Source organism: Oncorhynchus masou, chromosome 14 (genome assembly GCF_036934945.1).
Source record: "Oncorhynchus masou masou isolate Uvic2021 chromosome 14, UVic_Omas_1.1, whole genome shotgun sequence".
Classification (NCBI taxonomy): Eukaryota; Metazoa; Chordata; class Actinopteri; order Salmoniformes; family Salmonidae; genus Oncorhynchus; species Oncorhynchus masou.
Genome location: NC_088225.1, coordinates 9,874,087 through 9,900,166, shown reverse-complemented (window position 1 = coordinate 9,900,166; position 26,080 = coordinate 9,874,087). Strand labels below are relative to the sequence as shown.

At 43.7% G+C, this 26,080-nt stretch overlaps 1 protein-coding gene across 5 annotated transcripts; it reads right to left on the bottom strand.

The window, feature by feature from the left end:
* Positions 1-1,305: 1,305 nt before the first annotated feature.
* On the bottom strand, positions 1,306-26,041 carry trip10a (thyroid hormone receptor interactor 10a). Of its 5 annotated transcripts, none has more exons than XM_064986261.1 (16): positions 25,768-26,041; positions 13,208-13,323; positions 11,930-11,986; positions 11,354-11,501; positions 10,811-10,873; positions 10,064-10,168; positions 9,738-9,866; positions 9,466-9,612; positions 9,082-9,279; positions 7,129-7,299; positions 4,967-4,996; positions 3,920-4,029; positions 3,563-3,695; positions 3,202-3,323; positions 2,963-3,099; positions 1,306-2,859 (listed from the first exon to the last, which is right to left on the bottom strand). In XM_064986261.1, the coding sequence occupies exons 1-16, from the start codon at positions 25,789-25,791 to the stop codon at positions 2,708-2,710; spliced, it is 1,842 nt and encodes a 613-aa protein (XP_064842333.1). In that variant the 5' UTR covers positions 25,792-26,041; the 3' UTR covers positions 1,306-2,707. The 5 variants fall into 5 exon arrangements, with proteins under 5 accessions (XP_064842333.1, XP_064842335.1, XP_064842334.1 ...); XM_064986263.1 differs by lacking the exon at positions 25,768-26,041 and adding an exon at positions 11,621-11,709 and having other exon boundaries at positions 13,208-13,238; XM_064986262.1 differs by lacking the exon at positions 4,967-4,996.
* Positions 26,042-26,080: the final 39 nt, after the last annotated feature.

Sequence of the window (26,080 nt, the reverse complement as noted above, 5' to 3'; positions counted from 1 at the left end):
GCAGGATAGAGGACAAGGCTGTTTGGATATCAGATCACAAGACATTATACACTACAGCAATAGTGCCATCTGCTGTGACTCTGCTATACACTCTAAAAATGAGGGGTTCAACAAGGGTTCTGAAAATTGCCCCTAAAAGTTTCTTTAAAGAACCCTGTAGGAGGTTGGGTTCTGTGAGGAACCTCCTTAGTTGTTGGGGGTTCTTGCAGGAACCTAACTGCCCAACAGAAACATTTGGATTTTAATTTGAGACAGCAAGGGAAGTCACTTAACTGAACAATGTAAAGATCTACTCCGTTTAAGATAAGGTTTGTCCCCTGTATGACCTAAATTTATATTGTTTTATGATGATAACATCTATCTTTCTAAAACAGAAAATGGACAATTTAATGGATATCAATCAACAAAGAGGTAAGAATATGTGGGCTATAACAATATGTTGAAGGCTTGCTGTATAGCGAGCAGATGACTGAACTGCTCACTTTTGTGTCTGCAGGAATACAGATGAGGCATACAAAGGTATGTCAATTGGTATTGGTATGCAGATCACATTTAGCATCCTCCTCCCTTACTTCTTTAAAGAACACCCCATAGGCCTCAACATTATGGACATGGTATGTGTATGAAAACCACTAACACAAGTTGTTTTAAATTCACATTTACCAGAAAAACCAAGGTATGAATACTGGTCATCTGTATAATTACTATTTTTGGGATTCACAGATCCTCCCTCCACCTCTGATGAATATAACAGGATACCTGTTAGATCACCATGCACTGCAAAATCATTCTGGCTATGGATACATCAACACATTAACCAATTGGGGCAGCAGGTAGCCTAGTGGTTAGAGCGTTGGGCCAGTAACTGAAAGGCTGCTGGACTGAATCCCTGAGCTGACAAGGTAAAAACCTGTCGTTCTGCCCCTGAACAAGGCAGTTACACCACTGTTATCTGGTACGCTGTCATTGGAAAGATTTGTTTAGTCTGCTTTGCCGGTAAAATAAAGTTTAAAAAAAATGTACCCCAAAAGGTTATTTGAGGATCCATTAAAAGGAGTTCTTCGAAGAACTTATAGGGGTTCCCGCAGTTTCAATTTGAAGAACCCCTAAGGAGACTCCAACAGCCTTTCCCTTTAAGAGTATGTATATGCTCCTGATATTTCTAGGCATTTTCTCATCTCATTCAAATGCATCTTATTTCTTGGGGAAGAACTTGCTCTCTTATTAATAATACAAGGGATGGCTCTATGCAAGACAAATATTCGCAATAAAAAGAACATGAATAAATGATACAACCACTTGAACTTTGAAATGTATGTTACATTTATTAGCCTTAAAAAAAACTGAAGGCATTTGGATGTTAAGTATATACACAATGCTTTTAACCAGAAAAGGCACCTGGACATGCGAGTTTTTACGTTAGGAATATTCCTGCGTGGCTCAAAACTGCAGCGCCTATTAAACCCCAGACAAAATGGACACATTCACCTGATGAAGGTACACATCTTTATTCATCAGGTTAAAAAGCTAATAAGACAATAGTGGTGTAGTGATAGCTAAAAATATATTATTTTATAACATAAATACGATAGTCTTAACGTTGCACATATTCTGTCTGCAACAATTTTTTGGTATTCATCTCGAAAAGAGCTCTCGTATAGACCATTTATGTCAGTGGCTTGAATCTGAGCTGTAGTGAAGCTACGGCTTTGATTGTCTGAAGCATGTCTTCATTGTCATCAGTATGTGCATGTCTCTCTAAGGGGCCTTTACTGGTAGTCTTTGGCCTTGTGGGGGGCTAATCTATTTATACCGCAGAGCACCAGAAAATGAAGTCACGCCAACTGGTGAGTATATCTGATCTGAATAGTGGGGCTGTGTCAACAGGGCGTTCCTACTGAAATGCAGTGCCCATAGATCTGTGTTGAGACACTTCCTTTATCTGAGAAAATGTTCTTTGTCCAAAACGCCGTGCGCAAATACGAAGAGCAAGAATGTGATCCGTTTACATTCTGGCTGCATGGGAGTGAGACAGAGCAGGTTATGCTTACTAATGTGTCAGGGACACTTCCTCTTAATCCCGGCTCCTGTTCAGTAGGGCAACACTGTAGCACTGTGTTCTCATTGGACAAGTTCAGGTAGTACCTCTGGTTCAAAACGTTTCAGCCTTACTGAACACAAGCCTAATGTCAAAACGCTCCAGTACAGCCCTGACAACAGCACTTCTCTCCCTCTCACTGTGAAAAGGAGAAGCCTTCCCACAGTGAGGTGAGGGCATACGGACATGTTGGTTGGTGCTGCATTCTAATCTATGTCATCAGTCCTGCTATGATATCCACTACTAAACCACAACCGCAAACGCACTGTGATAATATCAAGGAGAACTACGATGAAAATGTGTGGCTTGTGGTAAGTATAGTGACCTGGTACAGACGTGCAAGCCAGAAGGAACCAAAAGCACAATTGACTGCATCTTCTCTGGCCAGCAGGGGAAAGAAATCATGGGTGCGCATCTCAGCGAGGAAATCAAAGCGACTCGATTGGCCCTAGTAGTCTCCTTATGGACACCCAGATGGTTCCGCCCACAGTGCCTTTTATCCCCTCTTTCTGATTGGTCCCATGAGAGAGCTGCTACAGTATTTTGGAATCATCATCAGTGATGACTGGCCGTTCCCGCAGGCCTCGTGTGGGTGGGATGGGAGTCGGGTCACTTGCCGAGGCAGATGCTGACGTAGGATGTTGGGATGTAGCCCTCGTTCCCGTTGGCCCTGCGGACCCTGGTCCAGCCATCACCTTTATCCTCCTCCACTACAGACAGCACCTCCCCCTCCTGCATGGTGATGGTCCCCTCGCTGGCACCTAGCAGGGACATGACAGCATGTTACACTATCGCCACGTACAAGTGTGTTATACCATAATAGTGTTGAGTACATTGGTGTCATTGTGACCCATCCACACCTACCTGGGAAGTTGTACATGGCTGTGCATTGGCCGATGGGAGCGACAAGCTCCTCCTCCTCCTCAAAGTCGTCGTCAAACTCGGCGTAGATGGCCTGAGAGGGATCTGGGGTGCCTTCTTCAGAGTGGGTTCCGTCAGGGCTGGAGGGAGAAACACACATATGCTTAATAATAAATATAGGTATACGACTACAGTACATTCACTGACAGCCACGAGTGAAGCCTCAGCGTCTGGGTTCTAACCTGTATGGTTCGTGAGTGCTGCCGTTGTTGTTGGAGTGAGACCGGTAGCTCAACGCATCCTCTCGTAACGTATCTCTCCTGAGCATCGAGTCCCCTCGCCTTCCTGCCTCGGTCAACCATGACTACGAAACAAAGCACAGAGGAAATATACCATTATTTCCTATAGATTGTGCTCGTGACAGATTGTGAGTGAGACCAAGCCAAAGAGAGGGAAGGGTTAGTATATTAAATTAAGAAAAACACGAGGTCTGTGTTTACAAAGAACTATGTGAAGAGGTAACAAACAATATGTATTCTAGCTTGCATTATGGGAACATTGCATGCAGTACATGACTGTGGCCAGTAGAGGGGAGTCCATTACCTCATACTTGTTGAGCTCTCCTCTCAGTCTCTCCATGTTCTGGGCTGTCTGGTTGATCTGGGGAGACAGACTGGCAGGGTCTCCCATCTGGGGGTTCTTCTCATACACATCCTTCATCTTCTCCAGGGCCTCACTGGAGAGACCGAGCAACACACACAGAGAGACCGAGCAACACACACACACACAGAGAGGGAAAGAGAGGAGAAGAGAGGTGGATTGATTCTCTGTGGAAATGCATCTCCTGTGAAGAGCAGTAATTGGTAAACAACACACACACAGGAATTCTATGTTGGGAGAAGTTGTCAGTAGTCACAGAGATGGTTGTCAAAGCAGTCAGTCAAACTCCCCCCCACACACCTCTGGTCCACTTCTTTCTGCAACTCCTTGCCAATGTCATCTAGTTTCTGTTGTAACCTCTTCCTGCGCTGCTCGGGGGGGAGATGGCCGAAGTCCTCTGTCACCGTGGGCTGAGAAAACACACAGGGAGGAGCAGTCACTTTAGCACACACACGCACACCCACACACCTCTGGTCCACTTCTTTCTGCAACTTCTTGCCAATGTCATCTAGTTTCTGTTGTAACCTCTTCCTGCGCTGCTCGGGGGGAGATGACCGAAGTCCTCTGTCACCGTGGGCTGAGAAAACACACAGGGCGGAGCAGTCACTTTAGCACACACACACACACCCATTCTCCATCACCATGGCACGTGGTAGGAGAGGAACACACCCCGCCACCCACAACCACCTCTAGAGGAAATGCCGATCTGTGGTTAGGGTTCAGCCCAAGGGAAATGGTTGACGACAAGAAAACATTTTTACCCTCTAGTAATGACATTGTTTTTGCTTTAGATTGAACAAACAGATATGCTTCGTTTTTTTACAGTGAGCTGAACCCAAGACCACCACCATTGTCACCCATATAATCATTCCCAATACCATCCCATTGGCAGCACATCCACCCAAATAAGAACCTGTTTTTAGGAACTCTTCCATAGGGTTTTGTGGTGAACGTTTAAAGGAAGGAGTTTATCATAGTGACAGACCAGTAAAACAATGGAGGTAAACTGAAAGTTAAGTGTTGTTACACCCCTAATCCACCAGGTGGCCACCTCTTCAACTCTAACTCCAAACAGACAGACAGGCCATGTTTTCAGCCCTCTGCTTTGCATCCAATGTTGAATTTGAATCTGGCTGTGTTCCAGTTCATGTGCTAGCAGCTAAACTAGAGCGTGAACATTACAGCATTGATTTGAGAAGGTAAACAAGCAGACTTTAGCGTGACGTTTGAGACCAAGATGCTTGTCCAATTGTACGGATGGAGAGGTGGTCATGTGTGAGATTCCCTGTCAATGTGAGAGGCTGAGACACCCTTTAACACCCCACACAGACACCACTCTAGTATTACCATTACTATGATCCTCTCTGGAGTGAGCCTCTGAGGGAGAGAGAAACAGACAGACAACACGTGTGTGTGTGTGTGTGTGTGTGTGAGAGAGAACTGGGTGGTTCGAGCCCTGAAGGTTGATTGGCTGAAAGCCGTGGTATATCAGACTGAAAAACTGTTTTTGTACTGCTCTAATTACATTGGTAACCAGTTTATAATAGCAATAAGGCACCTCAGTGTTTGTGGCTAAGGGCTGTATCCAGGCACTCTGTGTTGTGTCACGCATAAGAACAGCCCTTAGCCGTGGTATATTGACCATATACCATACCGCAGCGTGCCTTATTGCTTAAATATATATACAAAGTGCATTCGGAGAGTATTCAGACATCAACTATTTGTTATGTTATCAGCTTCACTCTAAAATGTATAACATTTCTCAATCTACACACAATAGTCCATAATGACAAAGCAAAAACAGATTTAGACATTTTTGCAAATGTCTAAATCTGTTTACATAATTATTCAGATCCTTTGCTATGAGACTCGAAATTAATTCAGGTGCATCCTGTTTCCATTGATCATCCTTGAGATGATTCTACAACTTAATTGGAGTCCACCTGTGGTAAATTCTATTGATTTGACATGATTTGGAAAGGCACACACCTGTCCAGACTGTCACTGACAGAGCTCGGGAGTTCCTCTGTGGAGATGGGAGAACCTTCCCGAAGGAGAACCATCTCTGCAGCAATCCACCAATCAGGCCTTTAAGGTAGAATGGCCTGATGGAAGCCACTCCTCAGTAGAAGGCACATGACAGCCCGCTTGGAGTGCCAAAAGGCACCTAAAGTACTCTCAGACCATGAGAAACCAGATTCTCTGGTTTGATGAGAACAAGATTTAAACTCTTTGGCCTGAATGCAAAGCGTCACGTCTGGACGATATCTGGCACCATCCCTACAGTGAAGCTTGGTGGTGGCAGCATCATGCTGTGGGGATGTTTTTCAGTGGCAGGGACTGGGAGACTAGTCAGGATTGAGGGAAAGATGAATGGAGCAAATTACAGAGAGATCCTTGATGAAAACCGGCTCCAGAGCGCTCAGCACCTCAGACTGGGGTGAAGGTTCACCTTCCAACAGGACAAAGACCCTAAGCACACAGCCAAGACAACGCAGGAGTAGCATCAGGACAAGTCTCTGAATGTCCTTGAGTGGCCCAGCCAGAACCCGGACTTTAACATCTCTGGAGAGACCTGAAAATAGACGCTCCCCATCCAACCTGAAAGAGCTTGAGAAAATCTTCAGAAGAATGGGAGAAATTCCCTAAATACAGGTGTGCCACGCTTTCAGCGTCATACCCAAGAAGACCTGAGGCTGTAATCGCTGCCAAAGGTGCTTCAACAAAGTACTGAGTAAAGGGTCTGAATACTTATGTAAATGTCATATTTGGGTGTAGATTGATGAGGGAGAAAACAAAACAAGGTAATTAATTTTAGAATAAAGGCTGTAACATAGCAAAATGTGGAAAAGGTCAAGGGGTCTGAATACTTTGAATGCACTGTGTATTCAGAGTATAAAAAACATGAAGGAAACCTGCTCTAAGGGTTAAAGAAGGATGTTTAAGCTTTGAGACATGCGTTGTGTGTGTGTGTGCCATTCAGAGGGTGAATGGGAAAGACAACAGATTGAAGTGCCTTTGAACAGGGTCTGGTAGTAGGTGCCAGACACACTGGTTTGTGTCAAGAACTACAACACTGCTGGGTTTTTCCACAGTCAACAGTTTCCCGTGTGTATCAAGAATGGTCCACCACCCAAGGGATATCCAGCCAACTTAACACAACTGTGCAAAGTCAACATGGGCCAGCATCCCTGTGGAACGCTTTAAACACCTTATAAAGGTCTATGCCCCGACAAATTGAGGTTATTCTGAGGGCAAAAAAAGGGGACGCCCGGAGGGGGGTGCAACTCAATATTAGAAAGGTGTTCTTAATGTTTGGTATATTCAGTGTATGACTCTGAAAGGTCAACACCTGAAACCTGAAACATTTTGCTCATTAATTTAGTCCGTTTTGATTGAACGTATTCAGTAATTTCATGGAACAATAAGACAGAACAGGTTGATCCACCAAACAGGTTAGCGGAGGCCTTTGTGAGGAGACGTTGTGGCCCCTGACCCTGATGACTCACCATTCGCCCGAGGGTCCGGAAGGAGGATATTCTGGGTTTGACTGTCTTATTGATCTCCTTCAAACAGTACGACAATGGGTCCCGGCCGAACTTGGGGGAGGGGGTTCCGTTAGTGGGCGAGGGGGCGGGCGGCGTGGACAAGGGGGTGAGTGAGGAGGGGGAGGGAGAGAGCTGGGGCAGGGTGAAGCACAGACACCCAGGGAGGGGGTGGCATGGAGGGAGAGAGGGAGGGGAGGACAAAAACAGATGACAAGGGAAAGAGAGAGACACCATCAACACCTTAAGCACACCACACAGAGAAGACAACACTGCAGCAGTTACTCCTGCAGAAGCCCACAGTCACCAGATCATTCACATGAAACACCAGTACAGCACCACAGCCCCAACAAAACACACGCCACGATGAAGGGTAGAGTAGAGTGAGCCTACGTGAGGAACAAGGTTGACAGATTGGAGCAGACCAATGGGAGGTTCCATTGGTTAACCTCAATCTGGACACAGATACACAGGTAGACTGAACATTGTAGCAAGGACACCCTATAGGTCTGGGCCTGGTATACATGCTTGTAATAAGACACATGGCAGGTCTCTAAACTGGTGGGAACTACTGAACGTTGGCGTGATGGTGTAACCACATGACCAAGTGAGGAGCAGCGAGGGAGAATATAGTCAACTCTACAGGCTGGTTTCTCAGTCACAGATCAGCCTAGACCTACAGGAGTCCTGGACTAAAAAACACTTTAACTAGGAGCTGTTTGAGTCAGTGTTGTCACAGGCCAATATGAAAGTTAACTCTGATCATTACTGATCCGCCACTTTGGGGAGAGCAGGAGCAATGACACAGGAGTGGTGCACCACACAGACAGGAGACGGGAGGTAGGCTGGGTGTATTAGAGGAACAGGATTGGACAGCAGTCAGCAGGGTAAGCCAATCAGACATGCAGCAGGAGGAAAGTGCTGGAAGAGACTGGAGGGAGGAGAGAGAGATGCAGCAGGGGATAGAGGCCGGCCATGATGTAGGTTAGCTCGGTGTTGGGTTGCCGTACTCTCAACATTCCTGTCTAGTTTATTTTCAGTCATTTCAGACTGGCTCAGGAGGCCTGTTTAAGGGACATCCGATATATTCTAGATCAAGATGGCCGCTAGTGGTCCAACGCCATCCATGATCTCCAATGACGGTGTAGAGAGAACACAGCAAAAATGAGTTCACCTGGAACTAGTCATCCCTCCCTGTCCCAGTATCATCTCTAATAGTTGGCATTTCCCAAAGGTGTCATTTGGTTGTTTTTAGGGCCAGTATAATACAGTATAATAGCAGTGTGTTTGTAGCGGAAAATTCAATGCGTTTGTGCCCGTCTGTGCTGATGAAAGAACAAGCTCTGCTGAACGTTGCCTGCTAGTAGAGTTGACCTATTGGAAACCACAGTCAGTCACATGCTATAGAAAGTCAGTGGGGGCTTATTCCCAGACAGGCCAGGGACACAGCCATGCACATACCAGTTCTAGAAAGGTGTGTGTGTGTGTGTGTGTGTGTGTGTGTGTGTGTGTGTGTGTGTGTGTGTGTGTGTGTGTGAGTGAGAGAGAGAGGGGAGCCATGCAGTATGTACATGCAGAGCTCTGGGAACAGGAAAGATTGTGTGTGGGACCACAGCTTCAGGACGTTCCCAGACTCTGTCTCCCTGATTCAGCCCCTCTGCCTCAACACTGACACACACTGCTCACGGTTGATCTACCTGCACCTTGGAGCACTGATCATTTCAAACACTAAGAAATCCACTCTTCATAGGAGGGAAATAACCTGATTTGGGCATGAATTGTAGATTAGGATAATAATGTCTCTTCCTAACTCAGAAAGTCACTCAGCTAGTCAGAACTGAGTCATGGGAGTGGGCTGTACCAGGGAGTGTAAACTAGTCATTGTGTCTGTGAGGAGGCGTGGTACTAGCAGCCTACCTTACTCTTCTTGCTGAACAGCCAGAACGGTTTGCTCCTGTTCTTGCCCAGCAGCTCCAGGGGGCCTTTGGGTGTACCGAGGGTGCCCAGGCTGCTGTCTGAGGAGGCACGGTTGATGCCCTGACTGTAGTCCTCAAAGTCCAGGTCCCCAGGACGCTCAAAGCCTGACTTGTACTGCTCTATAAGAGCTATGGAGTCCTGCAGGGACAGTAGGTTACATTATGACAGTGAAAAACAGACCAACAATACCGAAACGTTTCAAAGCATTTGTGTTTCATACCCATTTCCCTCAAAATCCTGTCAAACTTCATTGGACCACATGCATCTACGTACGTTACGTCTGGGTTTGTTTTGTATACATGCAGTAGAGTACGGCCGACTCACATTCCTCTCGTTGACATTAGTGCCCGCTTTGGTGACGCCCTCCAGACACTTCCCGATAATGGGCATCACGTGCCTCTCCGTGTCTGAGAACAAGACGTAGCCCTGCGCCAGCTTCCTCACCCGCCTCTCATCCATATCCTGGAGTTTCTATAGGGCAAGGAGGCACATTTTTAGTGTCTGTTGAACCCAATGTTCGCATTTAAAATAGCTCCAGCAGAAGGAAGGAAAGCTAGGTTAAGCTCAGGATGGATGGGTTAGAGGCTCTGCCTTACGTTGAAGATGAGAGGCATGTCGCTGAAGTAGAACTGGCTCTGCTCCTTGTTGTATTTCTGCAGCTGGGCTGCGTAGTCGTTCTTACACTCCTCCGCTATGTGTGTCCTCATGTTGGCCTGCTGTTTGGCCTGGACACAGGTAACAAAACAAACACACAGGTCTCACACACACAGGCCGGTATGGTGGCTCACATTCCACTGTTTAAAGGGGAAACAGGACAAGTAGGACAGCTGGAATGTGTTCAGTAGGGCACACTGTAGGAAAACGTTCTGCAACGGAACATGAAAACCTGTGTTCTTTTTATTCAGTGTTGGTGTCCTCCTACCTTCTCGACGTCGGCCTTTGTGGCGTTGATGTCCTGGTCAGTTTTCTCGGCAAACTGAGCAGCTTTGTCGGCTTCCCGCCACTCCTTCTCAAAACGTTTCTTACTCTAAACACAGAGAGACCGAAACACATCCATGTTGATCTTAACTAACCCAATACTGTGCTCAGTGGGCATTTTTTGAATGGAAGAGAATAGACTCTACTATTGTGTACAAGCGAGACCTCTGCTTCACCCAAGGGTAGTGAACACTTGCACCCGACTTTACTGAAGTGGTGCTGACCCATACAGTGATGAGCAATGGGCAAGAGTGCTGCAGGTTTCTGGTCTCATTTTGGTTCCCTACCCCTGCTTTTAAAAAGAGCTCCTCGTCTCGTTTTACTGTATATTACAAATACTGGTCACCTGAGTCACCACACACACACATGCATGCACTCACAACTAGTGCACAAACGTCCCTTTCACCGATGTAACAATGACCCCACTTACAGCAGACAAAAAGCAGACAATATGAGAGAGCATTCAGAAACATTTGACAGCTTTCACCACTGTAGACAATGGAGGACAGTGACTGGACAAAAACATTGGCCTTTGACTGAACAGAAAGAATAAACAGTTGTTCACTGACAAGCAAAGTACAGGCCTACTCTATAGAGAGGATGTATACATTAGTATTCTACTAACAACGTAGATTTTCCCTTTGGAAGAGAGGAGTTATTGGCAGACGGCCTGACATGTAAACAAACTTACACTGTCGAGCTGCTTATAGGTGCTCTCCAAACTCTGCTGGGATTTCTTGGCCTCCGACAGATGCTGCAAACAGACAAACAGAGAGAGGACACATGAGACACCAAGAACACTAGGATGATGACATGACGGTCCCTACTTATACAGGGCCATTGGCATTGGGTACAGAATAAACAACAGCCACCAAAAACCACTGAACAAAACAGATGGTAAACAAATAGCAGTCTGTCTGTCTGTGGGTCATGTCTACTGGGAGACTTTTTAGTGTTTGTGTGTGTTCTATATTCCATTGGGGTTGGGCCAAGGCATTCCTCTGCTTTCAGAGGGCGACAACACGACAGTGACCATCCCCTACGAGACATCCCAATCAAGGCTACCTTCGTGCCATAACAGAGGAACCTACAAATATCCGATGGTCCTTCCTGTCTCCTTTATAAGCTCCCTCCTTTTCCCTAGATCCCACCCATCTTCACTCGCCCTAACTATAATAATCTGAGTTTTGAACTCTTCCTTCCTTCCCTCTCAGTGTGGATCTCTCTCGCTCACCGTCTTGCGCTCCATCTTGAGCTCCTGCAGATACTTGGTGATTTCGATGCAGATGTTCATCATCATGTTCTCAGCAATCAGCTCCCTCTGTCCTGCGTAGTCGTTCATCTCATTCAGGATGTCCAGGAAGGACTGGTGGTTGGAAAACCTATGGGAGAAGAAGGGTAGAGAAGAGATGAGATCTGTAATGGATTTGGGCATTGACAGGAAGTTACATACACGGTAGCTTAAATAGCTGTGTTAGCCAGGTAATGATAGGTCCATTACTTCCTTATTCCCGTTTCCCTCTCAGGGGGTACAGTAGCAGTCATTTGCATTGCTCTGCAGGTGCTGGCATAGCCTCTCCAACTACAGTACTATAGACAGGAAAGCAGTTTGAAAACACGTCATTGAAATTACGTCATGTATTGTTGGTGTATTATTTTAGTCAAGCTTTGTTTTCCTTCTCTATGTCTGATTAGGAACTGAAAGTCATGTTGAAGATCACAGCTGGCCTGGGCAGGTACAAATACAGCACATTTATTTTATGCACACACACATTCACACACACATTCATTCACACACACAAAAGCCCACCTGCATTCCTGTTCCTCTTTACAGCCTCGTTTAGGATTGTATTTCTTTGTTAGATTTCTGTCAATATTAGGAGAGGGGGAAGATATGGTAAGTAGTCTGGAAGATAGAATATGTCAAAAGCACAGATGCAAACTTAATTAACCTAAATGATAGGAAAACACATGGCATCAATTCAAATCTCAATGAAGACGTTCTACTAACCTAAATTGGTTACAGTTTGCATTTAATAGAAATTATTTAAATTGAAAATCAATCCACACCTCTAAGAAACAACACACACAAATATTTGCTTCTTGTAGGCAAGACTGCCCCGGTCCACTGGCACAGCTGATCTTTCCATTTTGCCATTTTTATCTCAATATCAAAATAATTTCTAGGTAACAATTAATTACCTTAGTGTAAATTGTTTTGAATTCAAATGGTCAAAAAGAAACAAAAGACTGTGAGTGGTCAGTCTGGGAGTGGTCAGTCTGGGAGTGGTCAGTCTGGGAGTGGTCAGTCTGGGAGTGGTCAGTCTGGGAGTGGTCAGTCTGGGAGTGGTCAGTCTGGGAGTGGTCAGTCTGGGAGTGGTCAGTCTGGGAGTGGTCAGTCTGGGAGTGGTCAGAGATGAGCCTAATGGGAAGGATGTGTAACCTGAAAGCTAGCAGTTATTGATCTTATATTATCATCTAGGTCTAAAAAACCCACCCAGCCAAACAAGCTGAAAATTCAGGCAGCTCTTACACTAAAAGGGCATTATCATAATTGTCACAATTTCACTGTATGATTCCAACCTCAGTGTGGAGATATATATATAAAAAAAACAAAGGATATCATGTTTCTGACTGCACTGCCCCTTTAAGGGAAAGCCAATGCAAAACTACAGTCAAGAATAACATCTATGTTAAAACACAGCCACTTCTCCTATTCTTCATTCTTTCATTAGAGCTCTCTCTGACCACATCCAGTCCATCATGTGCCAGTCTGCTCCCACTTCCTCTCCTCTCCACCAGAGCACAGCAGCAGATACTGACAGACACACGTGGAGTGAGAGTGAGGAACAGAGAAAAGGGGAGGCAGTAATGCAGGCTCAAGCTTGAGAATGAGGGCAGTGTTTCTGGGACTGTCTGGGCTGGGGCAATGCCAACAGGGGGAGACAAGTTCAATTCTGCCCCAAACTAGTCATAAGACACCACATACATTTCATAAAACAGCTTTTGAGCAAAAACATCAACTGCTGTGGGCACACAGGCAGGAATGAGGCCTGAGGAATGAGAAACCATGAAGAATGAGGCCTACCTCAGCTGCTTGGCATAGTTCTGCTCTATCTCTGTCCTCTCCTTCACAAACTTGACATACTTCTCTACCAGTTCCAGCCCGGATAGCGTGTGCTTCTCTATGATGTCATATTGGTCCTGGGGAGAAGGAACATGAAAAGAGAGAGAGAGAGAAAGAGATATTACAGGCGATACACACGAGATGCATGAAAAGCTCGTCACCATTCAATAAGAATGACAGGGCGCGTTCCATTGGGTGAGTGACGTCATCTCAGGAAATGCTGGATATTAAATCAGTCCGAGGCAACATTTAGTTTACAGACTGTTGATACTGAATCTCAAGTCACCATATCTACCCAAATGTTATGCCTTCCAAGAATTCTCCACATATACCCAACCATTGACCCCCAGCCTTGAGGTGCTAAATCATGCTGTGTTCTGCTGCTAAAGAGAGGGGGAGAGAAAGTTTGAACAGGGCCAGAGAGAGAGCGAGAGGCCACAGGGAGGAGGACGACCTTCTACCGACAGGAAATAGGAAGCGCCCCACTCTTCCTGTGGTACATGGACTCTGTAGAAACATCCCACATATGAATTGCATAGAACACTAAATAACCAACTCATTACCGCAAAACTGCAAAATTGGAGGAGGCAAGTGGAAGGAAGCGAAGGTAGGGAACTTGTTTGTGTTCCCTTTAAAAGGCCAAAATTGGAGGAGGCAAGTGGAAGGAAGCGAAGGTAGGGAACTTGTCTGTGTTCCCTTTAAAAGGCCAAAATTGGAGGAGGCAAGTGGAAGGAAGCGAAGGTAGGGAACTTGTTTGTGTTCCCTTTAAAAGGCCAAAATTGGAGGAGGCAAGTGGAAGGAAGCGAAGGTAGGGAACTTGTTTGTGTTCCCTTTAAAAGGCCAAAATTGGAGGAGGCAAGTGGAAGGAAGCGAAGGTAGGGAACTTGTTTGTGTTCCCTTTAAAAGGCCAAAATTGGCTAAAAGAAATCGTCATAAATTGAAAAACATACCAGTTTCATTTGAGGACCAAAATGTTGACAGCGGCGCCATACAGATTGTAAAATAGAAGAGATTTGATGTACCGATTCTATGGCACATGGTTTATGAACTGATACAAAACAACTTAAAAGAGTTTTTCAATAAAAAAAATGTTATGTTTATAGGGCATACAGCCATCTCAGCTCTGCAGATTTTGCTGCAAAGAGACAGTATCATTAGATCATTTATTCTGGTATTTCCCCTATGTAGCTTGTTCCTGGTCACAGGTTCAGGAATGGCTGACAAATCACAACATTTACCTCAAATTAACCCCACAAATAGGACTTTTGGGAGATTTGGAAAGTCATAGTCAATCAATCAACAATATGATAGTTTCAATAAAAATATTAATCTTTCATTTACAATCTGTAGATACTATGGGATTAGGAAGGTTCAGAATCTATTTGAAACATCACAACACGGTTGAAATCAAGTTGAGGGAGCGTGCAATTAGCATGCTAACTGCAGGAATGTCCACCAGAGCTGTTGCCAGAGAATTTAATGTTAATTTCTCTACCATATGCTGCCTACAACATCATTTTAGAGAATTTGGTAGTATGTCCAACCGGCCTCACAACCGTAGACAACGTGTAACCACGCCAGCCCAGGACCTCCACATCCAGCTTCTTCACCTGCAGGATCGTCCAATGGGTGGTGAGGAGGGGGTGCTGAGGAGCATTACTGTCTGTAATAAAGCCCTTTTGTTTGAAAAATACTCATTCTGATTGGCTGGGCCTGGCTCCCCAGTGGGTGATCAAAATGGCCACCTGACTACTTAAAATCAACCCCCCCCCCCTCCATTTGTTTGTACATCGCATAGAAAATAAACAGCGAGTAGCACCATAGTCACTTCAATCCTACCTTCACTCCTACCTACCTACAAATTACCTCGACTAACCTGTACCCCCGCACATTGACTTGGTACCCCCCTGTATATAGCCTCGTTATTGCTATTTGATTGTGTTACTTGTTATTGTGTTTTACTTTAGTTTACTTGGTAAATATTTTCTTAACTCTTCTTGAACTGCACTGTTGGTTAGGGGCTCATAAGTAAGCATTTCACGGTAAGGTCTACTACACCTGTTGTATTCAGCATTTCACGGTAAGGTCTACTACACCTGTTGTATTCAGCATTTCACTGTAAGGTCTACTACACCTGTTGTATTCAGCATTTCACGGTAAAGTCTACTACACCTGTTGTATTCAGCATTTCACTGTAAGGTCTACTACACCTGTTGTATTCAGCATTTCACTGTAAGGTCTACTACACCTGTTGTATTCAGCATTTCACTGTAAGGTCTACTACACCTGTTGTATTCAGCATTTCACTGTAAGGTCTACTACACCTGTTGTATTCAGCATTTCACGGTAAAGTCTACTACACCTGTTGTATTCAGCATTTCACGGTAAAGTCTACTACACCTGTTGTATTCAGCATTTCACTGTAAGGTCTACTACACCTGTTGTATTCAGCATTTCACGGTAAAGTCTACTACACCTGTTGTATTCAGCATTTCACGGTAAAGTCTACTACACCTGTTGTATTCAGCATTTCACGGTAAAGTCTACTACACCTGTTGTATTCAGCATTTCACGGTAAGGTCTACTACACCTGTTGTATTCAGCATTTCACGGTAAAGTCTACTACACCTGTTGTATTCAGCATTTCACGGTAAAGTCTACTACACCTGTTGTATTCAGCATTTCACTGTAAGGTCTACTACACCTGTTGTATTCAGCATTTCACTGTAAGGTCTACTACACCTGTTGTATTCAGCATTTCACTGTAAGGTCTACTACACCTGTTGTATTCAGCATTTCACTGTAAGGTCTACTACACCTGTTGTATTCAGCATTTCACGGTAAAGTCTACTACACCTGTTGTATTCAGCATTTCACGGTAAAGTCTACTACACCTGTTGTATTCAGCATTTCACTGTAAGGTCTACTACACCTGTTGTATTCAGCATTTCACGGTAAAGTCTACTACACCTGTTGTATTCAGCATTTCACGGTAAAGTCTACTACACCTGTTGTATTCAGCATTTCACGGTAAGGTCTACTACACCTGTTGTATTCAGCATTTCACGGTAAAGTCTACTACACCTGTTGTATTCAGCATTTCACGGTAAGGTCTACTACACCTGTTGTATTCAGCATTTCACTGTAAGGTCTACTACACCTGTTGTATTCAGCATTTCACTGTAAGGTCTACTACACCTGTTGTATTCAGCATTTCACTGTAAGGTCTACTACACCTGTTGTATTCAGCATTTCACGGTAAGGTCTACTACACCTGTTGTATTCAGCATTTCACGGTAAGGTCTACTACACCTGTTGTATTCAGCATTTCACGGTAAAGTCTACTACACCTGTTGTATTCAGCATTTCACGGTAAAGTCTACTACACCTGTTGTATTCAGCATTTCACGGTAAAGTCTACTACACCTGTTGTATTCAGCATTTCACGGTAAAGTCTACTACACCTGTTGTATTCAGCATTTCACGGTAAAGTCTACTACACCTGTTGTATTCAGCATTTCACGGTAAGGTCTACTACACCTGTTGTATTGGCGCATGTGACAAATGAAGCTGGATTTGATGCCCTCCCAGGCCCACCCATGGCTGTACCACCACCCAGTCATGTCAAATCCATAGATTAGAGCCTAATGAATTTATTTCACTTGACTGACTTCCTGACACGAACTGTAACTCCATCAAATCTTTGAAATTGTTGCATGTTGAGTTAATATTTTGTGTTCATCGGTGTATATTCTTGCTGTGTAACTACTGTGAAGAAAAGAAAGAAGTGCCATGTATGTAAAACTGTGTATATAAATGTACAAAAAAATAAAAAGCTGTAAAAACAACGTTTATTTTTGTCCTCCGAAGAGGGTGGTGGATGGGCCAAACTAAAAAAACTCAAACGTAACGCATCGTTATTTCATTTCTCTACACTTCATAAGCAAACGTATCGTCAACTCACACAAGACAAACTAAATAGGCTTGCTAGCACACGTATCATGAACAGAAATTCCCACACTTTGACATGCAGTGAGGACTCTTCTCGTCTCTTTAGTTCTTTTTTTTTGGCTGGGTGCTTTATGGCCACTTCAAGCACAGACAAGCCTGTTAGAGAGTGAGGATGATATCAAGGAACTCTGTAGTTACAGTATGGAGGAGGGCCATTTAATGGGAAGAGATTCCTATCATGTTGGGCCATGTTCTTGACCCATCCTACCCCTTCAAAGGGCACACGATAAAAAGAGTGTGAACAATTAACAGCTAAGGCCTTTGATTTGAGAAGAGCACGTGAACATGCGGGCTTGTATGAGACATTGCGAGCGAGTTGCTGTATGTGTGCATGTGTAGAACACAGAGGACTACATTTTTAGAAGTCTGATCAAATGTTTCGGGGCAGGAAAATGAGGGCCATAGCACACAGTGTGCTCTTTTTGTGTTCACCCGAAACACCACCAAGAGACACGGAGAGAACACACAAACTGGTTGGTTTTCATTCAAGTTTAACAGAGTCCTGCTGTCTTAGAGGTTAAGTTGTAAATAAACCAAGCTGATTGTTGTTTCACAACCATTCAACCTACTGGCTGGGGTGGATGTCTTCCACAAATATAACCTTGTTTGTCCTCTCCATAAGACAATTTTGTTTAGAAATTGGTTCCAATTTAAAGTTTCAGTAAGCTAGGACATTCAGTTGGGTTTTTCATTAGCATACTGTTGGCTTCATGATAGAATTTAGGACACACGGACACAAAGAACCGTAATATTCCAATGACTGTAGGCCTATCCATCCATGTTGGCCCTGCCTCAACCCAGCAGTCTTCTACCTCCACCCCCCCAACTCCAGACAGGTTAACTTGTAAAGGCAACACCCTAGGCATGGGAAGTTATCCTGCTCAATGGTGGAAAAAGTACCCAATTGTCATACTTGAGTAAAAGAAAAATAATTTTTACTTTAAATTTACTTTAATAGAAATTGACTTAAGTAAAAGTCACCCAGTAAAATACTACTTGAGTAAAAGTCCAAAAGTACTTGGTTTAAAATATACTTAAGTATCAAAAGTAAAAGTAAAAAATTAAATTTCAAATTCCTTATATAAAGCAAACCAGGTGGCACCATTTTCTTTTTTTGTATTTTTGTATTATTATTAACGGATAGCCAGGGGCACACTCCTACACTCAGACATCATTTACAAACCAAGCATGTGTTTAGTGAGTCCGCCTGATCAGAGGCAGTAGGGATGACCAGGAATGTTCTCTTGATAAATGTGTGAATTGGACTTTTAAATTAACAAGTACTTTTGGGTGTCTGGGAAAATGTATGGAGTAAAAAGTACATATTTTCTTTAGGAATGGAGTGAAGTAAAAGCGGTCAAAAATATCAATAGTAAAGTACAGATACCTCCAAAAAAATGACTTAAGTATCCTACTCCATGACCACAGAGAGGGTTTGCTACCTTAGTGACTATCTTTCATGAACTTTATAAAGGGACCGTCTGCCATGCTACATTTCTTTACAGGCTCTGTGTGGAACACACACACACACACACACACACAGAGAGCCTGTCCTCACTCAGTCACACTAGCAGCCAGGGCTAATGCCCATACACTGATCTTACACACTGAACACTAGGTGCCTAAAATAACTGCTGGATTAACGGCAAGGAAAGCAGGGGACAGATGCCACAGAGCAGGCAGCACAGTTGGCCACGAACGTTACTGGCCAAACACAATCACAACCAATTAGGCAGTCTGGACATTGTGGCGAGAGAGAGAACAAATGTTGAATGAATGTTTTCCAATAGTCTCCCTCACACATAAATACAAACATATGAAAACCTGGTTCGATCTGTGTGCAAATTGAAGTCATTCTCTAAATTACCAGCTAATAACACCTGATAGAAGGTACAGTAAACTACCAGCTAATAAAACCTGTTTGAGTTTACATGTTTTCAGAGAAAAGTAGAGGTTTGAAGAAATGTCTCTTGGGTTAAAAAGGGAAACAGATGTGGCAAATAAATAAATAAATAGATACAAGAGCATGGATTGATGAGATGTTTTGAGTTCGTTAAACGAGGTCAAACCTAATTAGGTTGCTGGTGCTCCATGCAGCACAGCACTGAGGGTGGAAAGAGGACATGAGGAATAGAGAGGCCCAGGGGGAACATGGGTAATGAGGTCAGAACCTACCGTCCCACCCTCCTCTCTGTAACTCTCCATTTACATATTCACCATACGGGGTGTGTGTGTGTGTGTGTGTGTAGGAGGTCAGATCACTGGGTGGGTGGTGGAGTAGCCATAGCCTAGCTCTCAGATAAACCGTGTGGCAACATTAAGGGGCAGTGTGTTCTCGGCCTGATTTTCTAGTGAAAAGACTGCTTGTTTCTCTGTTTGTCTTGTCCATTGTGTCGCCTACCAGCTCCCACTGTAACTATCTCTTGTGCACATTGGCTGGGGAATCCATGACAACCGGTGGCAGTCAACAGAGGATGAAATCAACTCAGTATACTCATTATAACCATGTGAGATCGATGAGCGAGAGCAAAGATCCATCCAGCCATCTATGTTAGAAAGTGAGCTATTGCTTGTTGTCACACGGTACTCTAGTCGGCACCAATCCTGGTCCTGGAAAGCAAGTGTTCGCTACAGTGTTTTCCCAGGCTATTTTAAACTCCTCAATAAAAGGTATTGGTGGTCAGTAATTAGCCTGGTTGGCAAACCCTCTCTCCAGGACTAGAGTTGGGTTGGTGACCACTGGCGTGCTCAGTACAGTGCACTGTTGAAAACATTGAAGGATCTGGAGTAAATGTGCCATCATGTAACTGACATCATTCAATATGTCAACTGTGTGTGTGAGACTGTGTGCTCCATCCATGCGCATGATGGGCAGCAGGAGGCAAAAGTGTCCTATTTCTGGGAATCAAGTTGCGCCCAACAGTGTGACAACTTGTTGCGGGCATGGCCCTCCCAAAAGTGGATCCTTCCTTAGGAAAAAATTAGTCTTGGGGCAAGGAATGTCAATTAAATTCACTCAAGCTCAAAACATGGGCCTAGGCCCTAGACATTCTAAATGTCTGGCAGTTTGTGCACAACCATCTGGGTCATAAGCTTTTTCTTGAGAAATTAAACATTGACTTGAACTTGGCTAGCTAGCTAATAGCATAATGATCTGAGAGACAAGAGACCAGCACAAGCTGCTTTGTTCTTCAGGGTCCCCAATGACAGCACTTTGATTTGAGTTACGAATCGTGCTACAACTTATGTACCTGCTACAATGGCTGCGTTTACACAGACACAATTATGCTCTTTTGCCCATTTATGGAGGGGGGGGGGAACTTATATCCAGATTCAGGAATGCCCACGTGCAGGAACGTCACAAATTGCGTGCTGCAAATACACACTATTACATTTATGGGCAAAACAAACTGATCTGATTGGGCAAAGGACAAATTAGTGAAAAATATCAGAATTGGACTGCCTGTGTAAACAGTGTAACATTTGTATCTGTTCAGAGAGTGACATGCTGGTCCAACTCAAGGTGCCAAAAATTATATGGACCTATCCAATTGGCAACAGATTTTCATGTGAAAATTCAAAAATAATAGTCATTTCAGAGTTTCCTTTAGGACAATCTGGCTCCGGACAACAGGGAACATTTTTATTGACCAGATATTTGAGAAATTTTATGGACATCCATATGCATTCAGATCCAACCTGGCGCAGCCAACAGCATCAATAAATGAGGGATATTGGCCAAATTAGCCACATTTACGAGTCTTTAAAAACCACCCTTAAACAAATTACAAAAAGCACTATTCCTTGTGTTTCGATGTGTAGCATATGCAAAACTTTATAGACTATTTTGAGGCTACTTTCCTAAAACAATTGTCCACCTCACGGTTCAGCTGTCAGAGATCTGAGCACTAAATGCACCAGGGAATTGCATGCAATGCCTTCCGTGTCCACAGTATGATATTCATATTTTAACAGCTTAATTCTTGTTGTACACAAATGTGTTTACATCCCTGTAAGTGAGCTTTTCTCATTTGCCAAGATAATCCATCCACCTGACAGGTGTGGCATATCAAGAAGCTGATTAAACAGCATGATCATTACACAGGTGCACCTTGTGCTGGGGGACAATATAAGGCCACAAAATGACTACAGGGGAGTACCAAGCAACTTCGCACAACCATTGAAGAGGAGTGGGACAACAGGCCACAATCAACAGCCTGACAACTATATGCGACAGAGATATGTCACGCTGCATGAGGCACATTGCCTATTTAAATAAAGCTTACTTTTTTTCTAAATGGTCACACTAGATACTGCCTGGTTTTCTGATCCATGCCCCTACCTTCGTTAAGGTGCATTCTCTATTCCGAGGCATGTGAAATCCATAGATTTGGGCCTAATGAATTTATTTCAATTGACTGATTTCCTTATATGAACTGTAACTCAGTAACATGTTTGAAACGCTTATAAACGCACGTTGCGTTCATATATTTTTGTTCCGTATGCGTTCATATATTTTTGTTTAGTATGCATGCGTATGTGTACATTGTATACAAAGTATTCAGACCACTTGACGTTTTCCACATTTTGTTGCGTTACAGCCTTATTAAAAAATGGATTACATTGATAAGGAAAATAAACAAACAAAAACAGTTTTTTATAAAATGTTGCTAATTTCTTTTTTTTTTTAAATCACACATTTTTAGAAGCATTACCCTCGGGTCTTATTGGGTATGACGCTACAAGCTTAACACACCTGGGGGAGTTTCTCCCATTCTTCTTTGCAGATCCTCTCAGGCTCAGTCAGGTTGGATGGGGAACGTTGCTGCACAGTTATTTTCAGGTTTCTCCAGAGATGTTCGATCTGGTTCATGCCCGGACTCTGGCTGGGTCACAAAGACTTGTCCCAAAGCCACTCTTGTGTTATCTTGGCTGTGTGATTAGGGTCGTTGTCCTATTGAAAGCTGAACCGTCACCCCAGTCTGGAGGAGCTGAGCACTCTGGAGCAGGTTTTCATCAAGGATCTCTGTACTTTGCTCCGTTCATCTTTCCCTCGATCCTGACTAGTCTCCCAGTCCCTGCCGCTGAAAAACATTCCCCCAGCATGATGCTGCCAACACGCTTCACCGTAGGGATAGTACCAGGCTTCCTCCAGACGTGATGCTTGGTATTCAGGCCAAAGAGTTAAATCTTGGTTTCATCAGACCAGGGAATCTTGTTTTTCATGGTCTGAGAGCCCTTTAGGTGCCTTTTGGAAGTGGGCTGTCAAGTGTCTTTTACTGAGGAGTGGCCTCTGTCTGGCCACTCTACCATAAAGGCCTGATTGATGTTTGTCCTTCTGAAAGGTTATCCCATTTCCACAGAGTTTGAGATCTGTGAGAGTGACCATCGGGTTCTTGGTCACCTCCCTGACCATGGCCCATTTCCCCTGATTGCTCAGTTTGGCCAGGAGGCCAGCTCAAGGAAGAGTCTAGGTGGTTCTAAACGTCTTCCATTTAAGAATGATGGAAGCCACTGTGTTCTTGGAGACCTTCAATGCTGCAGAAATGTGTTGGTACCCTTCCCCAGATCTGTGCCTCGACACAATCCTGTCTCGGAGCTCTACGGAGAATTCCTTCAACCTCATGCCTGGATTTTTGCTCTGACATGCAAGGTCAACTGTGGGAACTTAAATAGACAGGTGTGTGCCTTTCCAAATCATGTCCAATCAATTTAATTTAGCACAGGTGGACTCCAATCAACTTGTAGAAACATCTCAAGGATGATCAATGGAAACAGGATGCACCTGAGCTCAATTTCGAGTCTCATAGCAAAGGGTCTGAATAATATATTTACATTACCTAATGTAAATAAGGTAAAAAAAATAAAAGTAAAAAAATGAAAAAGTAAAAACTGTTTTTGCTTTGTCATTATGGGGTAGCGTGGTTAGATTGATGAGAAAAAATGCATTTAATCCATTTTTGAATAAGGCTGTAATGTAACAAAATGTGAAAAAAGGGAAGGGGTCTGAATACTTCCAGTATCTGCTTCCATACATTTTTTCAACTGGTGCCGGGGGACCTTCAGATTAGTCTTGTGAGGCCAGTGGGCATCCTAGAGCAAAACAACCAGACATGTACATGTTTGTGAGTCTAACCTTTCCACAGAGGGGTCATATTAGTGTAGGCCAGACTGTTTGGATGCTACAGACAGAAGTTGGCAGATCAGCTGTACCAACTTCAGGCGCGTCCCATGGTGTTAGAGGAGTCATAATAGTTCATAGGCCAAACCGTTCCGATGCTACATACGATTTTGTGAGAAGACAGTTTTTCGAGGGATGTCTCATGGTCTGACAAACCCTGCTCTAGTTCTGCCACCTTCCACCGCAGATGCAGAACTGCGACATCAACGGATGCGGTGGATTGAGACGCATCCAATGCAAAAAAACTGATCTCTTGCTTGAATTGACAGATTTGTATTATTATGCTAATTAGAGTTCCGCAGGGCACGGACATCAACTCTAGGGGGTTTTATAGCAAACTTAAAGCAGACTCAGAGCTGCCTACTCTCACACATTGGCCCTTAACATGTAGGTCCATTACTCAGTTTTGCATAATACATCCCATGCCTCAACTGGGTTTTCCCAAGCTTTATTTATCACGGCCACTGATCACTCTATACGAACAATATCTAGAAAATGTTTGAGGTGAGAGGATTGTAGGGGTAATCCAAGCACTAAGGATAACATTTTCTTTGCTGATGTTAACACCACATAAGTGATTCATTTTCTGAACCAGTTGCAGTACAAATGCAGAGTCATCATAAAAAAATTAAATAAAAAGGTGGATCTTTGTTTACAGGGAAACCCATAACTTTAGTAAGGCAATTTAAAACATGTGACCAGAACTGGGACAACACAGGACATTCCCAAAACATGTGCATTAGTGTTCAAGCAGCATCGATCACATATTGGAGTAGGAATCAGCTTCATAGAATGCAGCTGGGTGTAGGGGCAGATTTATGTAATCTTGTCTTCAGGAGATTTTATTATGTATTTACTTTAGTCTGATCTGTGGAACAATTCTCATTCTTAACAATGGGCTAAAATATAGGGTAATAACTATGTTTGTAAGCAAAAACACTACAGGTATTCCCCACACATTTTATTATTACACTTCTTCCCGATTTTGCCAGTATAATCACACATTTGAAGTCTGATATGGCTACTTGTGTCTTTGCTGTCATTCATGAACAGTTTTGAATAAATTATACAAATAAGCATTGATATTAAATGCTCCAGGAATCAAATATTTTAGTATTGTGCACAAGCTAGGCAGCGATGGTAGAGTAAGATGACAGCAAGGATCTTCAACTATATAGTAAGCAAGTAAGTAGGTAGTCTCGCACGAGTCGGAACGGCTCACAGGGCAGGAGCCCAGCTCTTGTTTCTGTAGCGTGAGGCAGCTTGATATATAGTACACCCCCTGGATAAGACGCTGGTCTATTCCAGGGCCTTACCTCCAATCTATCTCCTGAGTAGGCACAAACCACCTGAATATTGATATGTATTTGATTTTTCATCAAGTTTGGGTGATTTAAATAAAATGTTGTTATAACAAGAACATTTTCAAAACACCCAGCACTTGAGAAACATAGATCAGGTGTGGCCAACTCTCCTGGAGAGCAAGAAGGATTTTCTTCCAGCCCTATTTAAAGAGAGTTACCCACTACCATCAACCATTAATATTAAATATTCCTGTGCAGAGCCTTGGTGTACTGGTGACACTCCACGGCATGTGTTGCATACAACTTTCCACCTGGGAACAGGGGTCAAATACCTGCTTCCAACCTTCCCACTGTTTCTAGCATTTGCCTGTGTCCCCATCTCCATTTCATTCCTGTCTGAAAGTGTCAAACCACAACAACAAAAATGCATTATCCCCAAAAAGTAACAAAGTCGTCAAATTGAGTGTTCATTTCATGTTCAAAGCAACCTAAATACGTCTAACCTGTGGTTTCATTTGTTGTTTTTTTCCACCCCGGTCATTGGCCAACGTCATGTCAAAATACATAGAATTGCACGACATTTGTTTTAAAACAGTAAAATTTTCTTGAGGGAAGACCTCCAGGGTCCCATCTAGGGGTTGTGCCAGGGGGCAATGATATTCAAACAAAAATCTCCGCTCCAATATGTATTTTAAAGCGTATTTCCTGCAATTGTACAATATCGTATGTATGTGTATATGATACCAGAGGACGAGGCCCAAATTAATTCCAAAAAATGTACACTTGGGACACGCGGTCAATTTTGACCCTGTTCTGGGTCCAGTTGAGTATGGCTGGGACAGATGTTCTAAGAGGGAAAGAAATCTCAGCATAGTTTGACCTCCATCAAACCCAGTCTCTTGGTATGCTCATACTCGTAGAAGAACATACATGCTACATCACATTAAAAGTGGCAAAAACAATACTTTGCAAAACTTCACGAGAGCGAAAGCCCTTGGCAGATCCCAGACTGCTCGCATACTCACCCAGAGATCCGTTCCCCAGTCCATGTTTAACGTCTTCTTATCAGCGGATCCCTGAATACAAAGAACTTCCTCAAAGTTATCCCAATTTGGAGGTCGCCTCAATCCTGGAAGATGAATTCCGAGGACGCTCAAATACCCCTTCTGTATCCTTTCCGTTTCTAAACAGTGAGAATCATTTCTCCCTGTAATTTAACTAACTAATCTAGTTCATCTAAACAATATTCGTTGCAAAGGAAAGAGGGAAAAACTTGCTTTCAGATCCGCGTCACTCCCAAATCCTAATTCTTAAAGGGACAGTTCCCTAATGTATTTT

What these genes read in the sequence shown, in the direction of transcription:
- trip10a (XM_064986261.1), bottom strand. Translation starts at nt 25,791, where the DNA reads ATGGACTGGGGAACGGATCTCTGG. An exon ending in GAGAGCTCAACAAGTATGAG is followed by an intron (nt 3,324 to 3,562) that starts GTAATGGACTCC and finishes TTTGTTTCGTAG; the next exon opens with TCATGGTTGACCGAGGCAGG. An exon ending in AGCCATGTACAACTTCCCAG is followed by an intron (nt 2,860 to 2,962) that starts GTAGGTGTGGAT and finishes TGTCCCTGCTAG; the next exon opens with GTGCCAGCGAGGGGACCATC.